This window comes from Adelges cooleyi, unplaced genomic scaffold (genome assembly GCF_023614345.1).
Source record: "Adelges cooleyi isolate 19-005CV unplaced genomic scaffold, UGA_ACOO_1.1 ACOO_flye_CR_arks_rails_tigmint_CR_PRNA_23, whole genome shotgun sequence".
Taxonomy (NCBI): domain Eukaryota; kingdom Metazoa; phylum Arthropoda; class Insecta; order Hemiptera; family Adelgidae; genus Adelges; species Adelges cooleyi.
Genome location: NW_026095893.1, coordinates 16563924 through 16575969, shown reverse-complemented (window position 1 = coordinate 16575969; position 12046 = coordinate 16563924). Strand labels below are relative to the sequence as shown.

The 12046-nt window shown below is 28.1% G+C and overlaps 1 protein-coding gene across 1 annotated transcript; it reads right to left on the bottom strand.

The window, feature by feature from the left end:
* Nucleotides 1-1596: 1596 nt before the first annotated feature.
* On the bottom strand, nt 1597-11649 carry LOC126835137 (uncharacterized). The gene is made up of 13 exons (XM_050567434.1): nt 11530-11649; nt 7468-7537; nt 7365-7394; nt 7219-7278; nt 6490-6543; nt 5274-5327; nt 5155-5184; nt 5031-5066; nt 4862-4912; nt 4379-4408; nt 3139-3228; nt 2244-2357; nt 1597-1991 (listed from the first exon to the last, which is right to left on the bottom strand). The coding sequence occupies exons 2-13, from the start codon at nt 7529-7531 to the stop codon at nt 1723-1725; spliced, it is 882 nt and encodes a 293-aa protein (XP_050423391.1). The 5' UTR covers nt 7532-7537; nt 11530-11649; the 3' UTR covers nt 1597-1722.
* Between the last annotated feature and the right edge of the window lie 397 nt (nt 11650-12046).

Genomic DNA, 12046 nt, shown 5'->3' with positions numbered 1-12046 from the left:
TTTATTATTTTTAAAAATGGTAACGTACATATTAGATACTTTTGAATTTCATAAAATATTGTTTTGCTTTATCATGGACTGACTGTATCACAATTTTAGTAGCCGTTTTGTTAAAAAAAATAAACAAAAAAACGTTCGATTAAAAGAAAAAAGTAAATTGACTATATTATTTATTTAATATGTCGACTAACGATTTATAATAGTTTAATTATTATAGAAAATATAACCGATATCGGCTCATGTCTACTTTATAATTCTAGCCGAATAAATTTAAACTTTTAGAGTTTAATAGCTATACTTACTTAAATAATGGACCGTTACAATTTCTAGGACAACACTAGTAACTCGTTCAGCCTTTCAAAAGAAACTGAAAATGGTCTCGTTACGGCTCGTCGATGGAAACGTATTTCAACCGAAATATTAGGAAATTATTATGTTTTTACGATGTACCTAGAGTATATACACAGATGGCTCATTTTTTGTAGTGCTATTTCTCTGCGCTGAGTTTAGACTATAGTATTCCTGTTTTAATTTTACGATCGCTGATATTTCTAATGTTTAAATTAGAAAATGGCTAATGAAATTAAATTATTACGGCCTTAGGAAATTTTGGAGCGAAAAACACAGCCGAATAGTATTTTTTTGAAAAATGTGATTATGGTATTACTAAAATATATTTAATATACGTATAACAAATTTGAGACTTATGACTTATTCTATCCTAAATTAATTGTTTGGACGGCCATTTGGATAGGTTAGGATTAGATTAATGTTTACAGTTTTAATTTTAATCAGTCTTTGAAAGTTTAGTATTATAGCTTTCTTGCTTTTTTTTGTTTTTATTAATAAATGAACAATCTGTAAAGAAACACCGTTTACAATAGGTTCATGCGATTATAAGAAGAAGAGAATATATATATAAATATATTAGAGACTGATAATTTGTAAGAAGGAGCCAACCAGTGTTGGTACTTCGTCACGTGGTAGTGAGATTAATCATCTAGTAGGTCACGACACCATGTACGTTTTATACGCCTTCCTGGGGCCCCAGGAATAGTGGGGGCAGAGATTTCGGATCTTGCTTATTTAACCGTTTTTAAAGTACAATTCTTTATTGAATTGTGAAACAATACTATTGGTTAGGTTAGAGATATAACTTCCTTTTAATTCTCGATTGTTTCAGATTTACTATTTGCTAGCTTGTATTTCATCCTTGATAGTTAGTTATTTCTAATTATTTACTAAAACCAAGGAATTGATTAAACAATGAAGAATTATAATATTTTTAAATGTTTTACGAACTTTTTACGTGTAATGTAACTGAACAGTGGTGTTAACTTTCCAAAGCACTTCGTAGGAAAATTCAGACTGTAAAACTCATAACAGTGAATATAAATAAATTGGAATTTAAATTTTAACAACAACGATTTTTTCACGATTCATAATAAGCGCCTTACACATCTGTGAAATTGACTACAAGAGTTGCATTAGCTAAGAGACAGATGGATAGAATGTTGAATGATATAGAACTTACTGGAAATAAATAATGACAATGCAATGCAGAACATTTATAATATGGTAAATATATTAGGAATATGTGTGAATCAACATATAAGCATCAAATGTGATTATAATCGATAATTTAACTGTTTATTATAAAACACATTCATTCAGTTTACAGCTTGGATATAAGTGAACAATGTAAATATTATCTCAATAGTATTATGTAATTTTTTTGGGTCGTACAACTCTTGGTCCATAGTCTAATTGTTCCTCAAGTGGTTGTAATGGGACATCTGGGTCCATGCCTACTTGGTGCCATATGCCATTAAATTTCTTGTAACTGAATGATTCAGGTACTGAATGATAATTTGTTATATAACAAGTATTCTTTTCAAACGTCAAATCTAATAAATAATCTGTTTCATATAATGAACTCGAGTACAATGCTATAAATCGACACATTATCTCCAATGGCCACGTACTTCTATCTAAAAGAATTAAAATCATTTTTTTTTATTATTCGAAAAATACAGCTTAAATATTACTACAATTGTTCATGGTGCAAGACACAACTACTTTACTCGTAAAAGAGTCATAGAACATTTAACAAAATATAGTACAATATGCTTGTTATTTGAAAAGCAATGCTTAATACATTTAAATACTAGCTGTTTTTAATCATGCCGTAATAAAAAACAATAATTAGGCTCATCGTTAATTTTAACATGGATGATACGTACAACAATCGCCGTCTTTTTTGTCCAATAAAACCGTTTTATCTTTTCCACTAGTGCCACTAAGCTTCGACCTTTTATGTCTAGTAGTATTAGGTGTCACCTTTATTTTGTCGTTGTCTGAAAACCATAAATGTACGTCAAACTAAATACTAACAGTTTTAAAAAAAAAATTTGGAAATATTTAGTGTGCACAACAATGAGCTATGACCTAGTTATGCCAAACTGCTGACATAAATCTAAATGTAAAGTTAATGTATCAGTAGACTGATAGTAGTACCTCCGCTGCATGAAATTACATAGGAACATGGATATCTAAATATGAATTGATATTGAAAGGACATCTTATTGTGGATACCTTAATATACAAATAAAGGGCCCTGGGACTTTTGGTAGTTTTTGGTACTTTGATACCTCCATATCTAATCTCTTATCTCTTATATCAAATGTTTTTTCTCTAATCTTTATGAGCGTCATTTTAACAGACATGCAACGTAATTTTCAAAAAAATCTGCTGGGGTTCGCTCCAAACGTTCGTTCGTATTTGGCGTTTTGACACATATGTGTAAATACATAACACCACTATGTATTAGGTCTATTTCAAACGCTACGTTGCTAAGTATACTCTTCTTCTTGGGTTCTTTTTAAAGTTTTCAAGGTAGTGATCGTAGCAAAATTCTAATATTATTTTAAGTTTATTAATAATTAAAAAAACTGAGATTTAATATATAAATAATATATATCTAATATAAAAGGACGTTCCTTGTTTTGGACTTTTTCGAAATTATATGCTTCCAAGGTTTCAATCATAAATTGTTGAAGTTTTTTATTTTGTATAACAAGCGTTATACAAACAATTTTCAAAATTTTCGTAACCAAATAACTGTATACATAGTTTTACCTAATGCCTGGCTAAGAATACTTCTTAAAGCTTTTCTTATAAGTCTTCTTCTTTTAATTCTAAGTTGTTCCCAAGTTAAGTTCTTAAGATCTACAAAAAAATATATTTAAACAACTGTATTAAAAAATAATTAATACATAATTACATTATATTTTAAAAAATTATGTTATAACTTAATTTTGATACAGCCCGAAATAGGGTTGAAACTCAAAGAAAGTATTAATTTTATTCTTGAAGTTTAAAGAGTTTCTTACTCATTAATATTATAATCAACTCTATGTAGACGGCAAAAAGATTAATGGTGTGATCTACAAATTAAAGCATCCGATACTAAAAAAAAAAAGACAGAAAATTCTACTGTAGACGCGTATTATATTTTAAGGTTGTGATTAAGTTGATCCCAGAAAAATAGTTCAATGATTTTGTCAAAAACGATGAATGGCTTATTATTCGACATTGAAAATTGATACAATGTAAAGTTTAGCGATGCGTTTATTTGAAAGAGTGATGATGTATGCATCTATGCGAATTCATACAAAAATCACATGGAAAAACACAATTTCAGTTTTTTCAGAATTTTCTAATTTTCCGCTCAACTTTTCCAATTTTTCTTTCCGGAAAATCTATATTCCGGAAATCCACGAACATTTTAAAAACAAATGAGCAAAATCGGTCTAGCCGTTCTAAAGTGATGTGAGCACCAACGAAAAGCTTTTAATTTTTATTTATATAGAAATGCACAGGCCAACTTGCCAAACTGTGGAATATTTATTATAAAATTGTCAATAACATTATTTCAAAAAAATAAACATTTTTAACTAACCAACTTTTTTGAATATGTTGTTATTCAAAATCCATTAAAATTGGATTAAAATTGACTAAATGGTTGTATACACAACAAAGAAGATAATAAGAGTACAATGTATAACGTCAACGGAGCAATAATGCAATGTTACGACAGACCAACAATAAAAACCTGCAACGACTATTCTGTCAAATCGTGAGCTTTCGTTAACATAAATAATCTACCCATAAAAAAGTTAATTCATAATTATTTTATTATTCTCTTAAATAAAAAGTACTAATTCCTTTAAAAATTTGTCAAATACTCCTACTCTCAAACTAATAGCTTATTTTATTGAAATTATCGTTTGCCTAAAATATTTTTGAATAGTAAATCCAATTAAAACTCTTAATTAATCTTTAAAACCATTTGTGACTTAAAAAAATGCGTAATTACCTTCTTTGGTAACTTCAGGAGTAGACAAATCTATAAAAATATATATAAAATATAAAATATACCTAAAGGTAAAGTTAATAAAATACGGTTTCATCTTTAAAATAAATATTTAAATTATTTCTAATAGCAACTTGTGAATTAACAGAATATTAAATTATAATTCAAATAATCAATAAAAGCTTAAGCAAAAAATATATTATACCAATAATATGTTAACTAAAACCGATAATACTAAAACCAATTAATTATTATTCTAAATTTTGAACAAAAATTCAATTTTTTCTACTAGCAACGTCTTAATAAACGTTTTAAATTACATTAAAATACTCATCAAAAGCTAAAACAAAAAACATATCATACCAATATGACTACATAAATAAAATTGTTGTCGTTTTTTTTTTTAAAGCTTAGTAACTTTAGTAAGCTTAGTAGCCTAGTAGTTTTGAAAATTACTCCCTTAAACACTTTATATATTATATTTACCTAATTCATCTTTTATTTCTTTTTGCATGGTGGTTTCATGTTTTTTATATTCTAAAATTCAAAACAAAATGCATTATGTTATACATCATATTATTGTTCCCAACATATTAATAAATAATGAATATGTGTAAAATATTTAAAATGTACAGTATAAATGTATGTTATGTACCATTTATTCTCTTAAGGGGTGAAGAAGTTACTGCAACTAAAACAAATACAGTGAGTACGATTATTAGTGCATTAAACAAATATACGAAAATAATACAATAATAATTTGCAATACAATTTCTTACCCGGTATAGCGAACATACGATTCATTTCCCCTGAAATTAACATGACATAATTTAATGGTATTGGATTTAGCATTATTTAGCATGTCTTATATTTTTTATTATTACATAACTATTACTACCTGTTGAAAATTTTTCTTTCCAAACTATGGCTTTAATTACAACCTCCAATCCATCTAGATTAAAAAAAAATATATATTTCTAATGTATTAAAATGTTAAAATAAAATAAAAATTAGTGAACTTTTCTGAAAAGTTAACAGAAAATGAAAAATTGTATTTATAAATAACTTTACAATTTATTAGGAAAGCATAAAACTATATCAGTATGACTGATAGCATGACGATAAACACGTAGTTTGTTAATATGTCCGGCGAAACGACTAAAATTATATATATATATATCTAAGCTTACGGTTTTTACTACCTAGGTCATTTAACATTGCATTTTCGTGTGAGTATATTTATAAATAATTTAAGTAAAAAATCTAAACAATTTATTCCTGTGAAATAATGTCTATCTAGTTTAAGTTGCAGAACTGAGATAAAAAAAAACCAGTACAGTGGGGTCGGGGCATGGTAGAAACGGCATAATACAGCTTTGAAATAATATAATCTATGAGGTATAAATAGTTAGTGTGAGATTGCTCTACTGGAAGTATATAATACATAAATATTAATTTCATTGAGAATAAGCAATTATAATTTCAACTATGGAGTACAAACGATTGAAACATGAATCGTCGAACATTCCAACTAAATGTAACAAGACATTGTAAATGTGTTATTTGGTCCACTATGTTTCTGCAAAAAAAAAACCAGTACATTGGGATCGGGGCATAGTGGGGACGGAGCATAGTTGGTTCTAAAGAAAAATTGAGTTTCTAACATTTAAATTAAAATTAAATCTTATACTGGTACTGTGATGAAGAAAACAATAAATTTTACCTACATAAATTACTTATTAGTTAAATATTACTAACGTTTATAGCCAATAGCTGTCGGTTGTGTCTTCTTATTTAACAATAACCTTTTATGGGGATTTCTCTCTTAAAAATAAAAAGTATTTTTTTTTTTTCGTAATTCTCCAAGTTATAGATGTTACCTATTACTACTTTTGTTCACGGTGCAAGACTAGTATGAGTAAACTAGTTTACTCATAAAAAAGTCATAAAACATATAACAAAGTATAGTACAATGTACATGAAGTCCATATTAAATTAGTAAGTGTAAGCACCCCCTGGTGATATGAAAGTGGACTAATTGGTATCAAGCGAATAAGGGACAACGAAGTTTTCTATTTAAGTGATATTAATTATTGTGTACTTAATCGACTCACTTGATTGTTGTGCGCTGTCTTCTCCAGTACAGTAATCAGTTATTCCTGGTCGTTCTATAATATAAAATGATTATATATTATATTATAAAATGATTCATTAAAGATTGAGTCGTAAAACGATATATATATATAGTTATTTATTTATAGTTATATAGTTATAGATATATATGAGTTAATGATTCTTAAATGTACGTCAAGAATATAATGTGTCCTTGGAAAAATCGGTCGACGAATTTTTTTCAGTTACATGGAACCTCTTTCCAAATAGCCTCAATACTAAACTTGAGAAAGTATAAAGGCGGTTACTGTCCAAGATTGCTCATAACCTAACCTGGTATGAGTGATAGGGTATTTGTCCATAAATGATTAAATAATACCGTTTGACTGTCCGGAAATATTGAGCAAAATCGGTTTATAAAATTCTAAAATTTAATAATTCATCAATTCGTCTTATACCCCTAACAGCTCTTACCTATAATTACCTAATAGTATATTGATAGAATGTAAAAAATAAGTTTTTTTTAATAATAATGTCTCAGAATTTTAATCAAATACTTTAAAATATTAATTTTTAGCTTTTATTTTTACTGTGGGATTTTATTATTATTATTCATGTTCTGATTTATATAATTATTTATTCTCAATGTTATAATTGTTTACTTAATCGAGGGTGTATTATAATACAATTAATAAATATATATTAGTAAACTAATTAAAAATAAATCTTACCTCTTACACTTTTATTATCCTCAACACCATTCCTTTTGAAAGCTTGCTTGATGAGTTTGTCTGAAATACATAATTTAAAAAAATATGAAAAAAACTAAAATTTAAAAATTAAAATGTTTTTTTTATTTTAAAAAAATGTTACTGACTTGTAATGATTACTTCCTCCTTGTACTTTACTGTAAAAATAGTATAATATTAAAGTTTATTAAAACGTATCTAAGTGTATTATTGTTAAAATTAAATATTTACATAATACGTCAACTGTCCAAACATTCACAATGAACAATAAAATTAAAAAATAGAGAAGTTTCATTTTTATCTGTAAATAATATTAAACATATAATCAATTCATATTAGTTATAGTCGCCACCAGATATAACAATGTTACGGATGTAACAAAATAAAAAATTATGAGCACTTTTTATAATATTAATAAAAGTTTATTTGATACAGTATTAAGACAAAAACTAACAAGTACACAGGTAACGGCTGTCAAAAGACTGACGATGCTCTGATGTGTTAGGGTCGCGGTCGGCTAGCCTTCTGGTTTTGCTTAACCGAAAAATAAAACAATAGCACATTCCTTTAGGCCGACCGCGTCTAACACACATTATATGATGCTCTGTTATTACAATTGCGAAATATCAATATAATGTAATACTACTTTAATTAACACTAAATATTTCAGGGGTTCATAACAACACATTTGGTATTAACAGGCGGTTTTTTGATAAATATACACAGGGTGTAAGGTAAAGTTCTACCGAGCTTCAAATGAGACATTCAGGATGCTTTATGGGTACAATAAATGGAATTCATTTTTTTTTAATTTTGAAAATAGAACTCGTATCTCATAAAAAATTGTCAAACGGAAAAAATAATTTCAGATTTGAAATCGGGAGAAAAAATCTTGTTGATTTGATATGTAACATGTTTTTTGGTATCTAGCCAAATATACGTCCACAGGGTTGCCACCAAGGCATGTGACTAAAACCAACATATGGCATGCGACACATTATTTAATATTATACAATTATTATAAAGACACCACTGAATTGAGGATAAAATTCAAAAAAATGCTTTGATGCAAATCTAGGGAAACTGAACCCCACTTTGGTTATTTCTTACTGTACTGGTTTAGACTGTGTTTGATTCAAAATGTGCTGGTATAAACTGTGCTTGGAATGGACTGTGCTGGTTTGAACTCTACTGGATTCTTATTATTTCCAGAATCGCATCGAAGGGTTTGATTGTGATAATATCACATTTAGATTCAAAATTTGATATGAACCAACTTTTCTAAACTCTTTCTAAACTCTAAACTCTCAGATTAAAGTACTTTCAGTTTTAATAATTTTCATACTCTTCTTATCTTACTTCATTTTGTACCTGATATTTATTGTGTCGGTTTATGCTCACTCATTGATTATAAAAACATAGATAGGACATAACGTCTTATCAACGGTCATCAATTGTTTGATGACGAAGTTGATACGAATTCACTTTTTTTAAATTCATAATCTAAGTATCTAAATAAGATAATATGCAGTACTGTAAACAAACAGCCTCAATTTCTTCTTATCAGTTCAGGACCTCAAAAATATAGTGGCCTAAATTGGTAATGTCCTATCCATGTTTTTATTATCTATGGCTCTATAGTCTACTATGCTTAGATGATAAATACGGTTTTGTTTTAAACTGTGCTAGTTTTTAAATTATCTTATTCTATACATTTTTTGTAGCTAGTTAATTTTTACAGTACAGGATTTAAATAATAACGATAACGTAGTATTCTTTTATTTTGTGTTATACAAAATAAAAAATATAACAATAAATTTTTGTAATTGTTGAGCTGTTAAATTTAAAATAAAGGCTGTATAAAAAAAAAAATGTTAAAAACAATAAATATTAATTTTTTACCATATTATTATATTATATAAATGAGATACTTTTGTTTAGTACTTCTGTTGTCGCTGGTTCGAATCTACGTATGGTCTCTAGTGGTTAATAGGCAGCGGGTGTGCATTTTTATGGGTTTCCGGTTTCGGAGGGGAAGGAGTTGACTTTTTATACTTTTGCCCCACCCATTTGCATTCGATTTTGGATCTATAAGTTGTGCTACATGAGTAAATCGATCATCAGGAAAAAAAGTTATCGTGTTTTGTTGTTACAGCATTATAAAACCAATACCTTTTACTTTCATATAATCGTTGAGAAAAAGTGTAAAAACACAATCCCCTCCCCTTAAAAAAATCTATTTGTTTTCCAAAAATTAAGTTTATTTTAAAAATCTAGTATAAATCCTTGTTTAGTTATTTATTTTTACTTTATTAAACAAGAAAATTCAAATTTGTTTCCTTAATAAGCATTAAACAAAAAAATATTTTTTATTAGCCTAAATCTTAAATACCTTAAATCTTAAAAAAAACCACTTAACTCATTGGTAGTGCAGAGTGTATGTATGAACCAATATCCAAAATCGTAAAATACAGGTGATCATTTTATGGTGGCCACTTAATATATCATAAGAGTTTAATAAGTTTTTGAAATTTTTATGTCTTAGCTCTAGCACATAACAGAAAAACTGTCACAAAAAAACTTTTACAAAAACCTTTACGCTGGTGGGGAGAAAGCTGGGGGGGGGGGGGAAATTAGCTCTGGCACATAATCGAAAAAAGTGTTACTAGAAAAAAAAAGCGTTACGGGCACGGAGATGGGGTTGGGGATGGGAATGGGGATGGGAATGGGTATGGAGTTGTGGTTGGGAATGGGGTTGGGGTGGGGTGGGGTTGTGAATGAGGATGAGGGTGTGAATGGGGTTAGGGTAGTATACTACTATACCAAAAATATCGAAATAAGTGGTACCAAAGATAGGGGGTAAGATATAAGAAATAGGGGGTAAAATATAGGATATAGGAGATAAGGGGTAAAAGATAAAAGATTAGTGATGAGGGTTGGGGTTAGGGAGGAGGTGGCAATGGGGTAGGGTGGTAAAGGGTTTGGGGGTTGGAATGGGGTAAGCTCTGGCACATAACCGAAAAACCGTCACGAAAAAAGCGTTACGCTGTTATCTGGTAAGTCTTATAATATTCAGTCTGATAAATATTTTTAATAAAATGTGATCTTAAATTTTCAAAAACTTTTTTGGTTTTATCCCACTCCCTAACTTAGTTTTTATTTAAACCAATATCTTCAATTTTCATATAATCGTTGAGACAAAGTGTACATCCAAAATCCTTCCTCCCCCCCCCGAAAAACCTATTGGTTTTCCAAAAATTTTATTTATTTTAAAAATCTATTATAAATACTTGTTTAATAATTTACTTTTTTTTATTAAATAAGAAAATTCAAATTTGTATCCTTAAAATGTATTAAACAAAAAACAAATTTTTATAGGCTAAATCTTTAAAAATAATTTAACTCATTGAAAGTGTAGAGTATAGGTATGAACCGATGTCCAATATTAGTAAAAACAGGTGATCATTTTATCGTGAATCACTCAATTTATCATAGGGGTTAAATAAGTTTTTTTATTTTTCAAAATATTTTAATAAAATATGATCTCAAATATTCACAATTTGTTATAGTTTCATCTCCTTCCCTAACCTAGTTTTTATGATGGCAACTTTTGAAACTTAAATGGTAAAGCATACATTTTATTAACTTTTTAAATTGAAAATTATGTACTTAAAATGTTGACTGTTTGTTAACCAGTTTTGGAAAACTATTTTTAAAGTTAAAAATTGTAATGTTGGGACGGGAGGGGAAGTGCGGTTGGTGAGTGGTCGCAGATAAAAATAATACTACTCTCCAACTTTCCTCTTGCTCTAAGACTAAAACTTTAATAACTTCAAAAATAATTGTCCAAAACTGGTTATCGACTAGTTAAGTACATTATTCTCAATTAAAAAGGCATTGAAATGTATGCGTGACCATTCATGTTTAAAAATTGCCTTTCAAAAAGTTGGGAGGGGGGTAAAAACAAAAAAAATTGTGAAAAATTGAGATCACATTAAATAAATACATTATGAAAAAAAAATGTATTTCTTATTAAACTTAATGAAGTATTAAGGGGTTCGCGTAAAATAATTGTATTGTAATGATGATATTCTTTTTATGGTTTAGATTAATCGGTTTTTTCTTTGATATTTTTCAAAAAAAGTAAATTGACTTCATTAGTTATTTAATTTGTCGACTAATGTTTTGTAATAGTTTAATTAATATAGACAAAATAATCTATATCGGCTCATGCCTACTTTTAAATTCTAGCGGAATAACTTAAAAATTTTAGATCTTAATAGTTATACTTACTTCAATAATTGGACCGTTAAAATTTCTAAGACAACACTACTGACTCGTTCAAATTTTCATACTAACATTTTGCAAATTGTCTTCTCTTGGCTTAGGCGATGGGTACGTATTTCAACCGAAGTACTAGAAACATATTATGTACCTATATTCACTATAGTATGTACACAGCTGGTTCATTTTTTGCTGTATACGATTTATCATGTAGTGCTATTTCTCCAACGCGGAGTTTAGACTATATTTTTCTTAGTGTTAACTTTAACACTAATATTCGCTCATAATATATAAAATATTTTTATTAGAGAATACCAAAAGAAATTTAATTTATACGGCTTTACAGTTACTATTGGCTGTGTCGACATTTTCGACCAAAAAACACCGAATAGTATTTTTTTGAAACTTTTATTCTTAAATGTTTCAACGGTAACAATTATTGAAATTTAACAATAATTAAGTCAGAACTTTGTACATTATAATATGATGTAAAAATAAAACTGACTGAAAGTTGTTAGAGAATGCA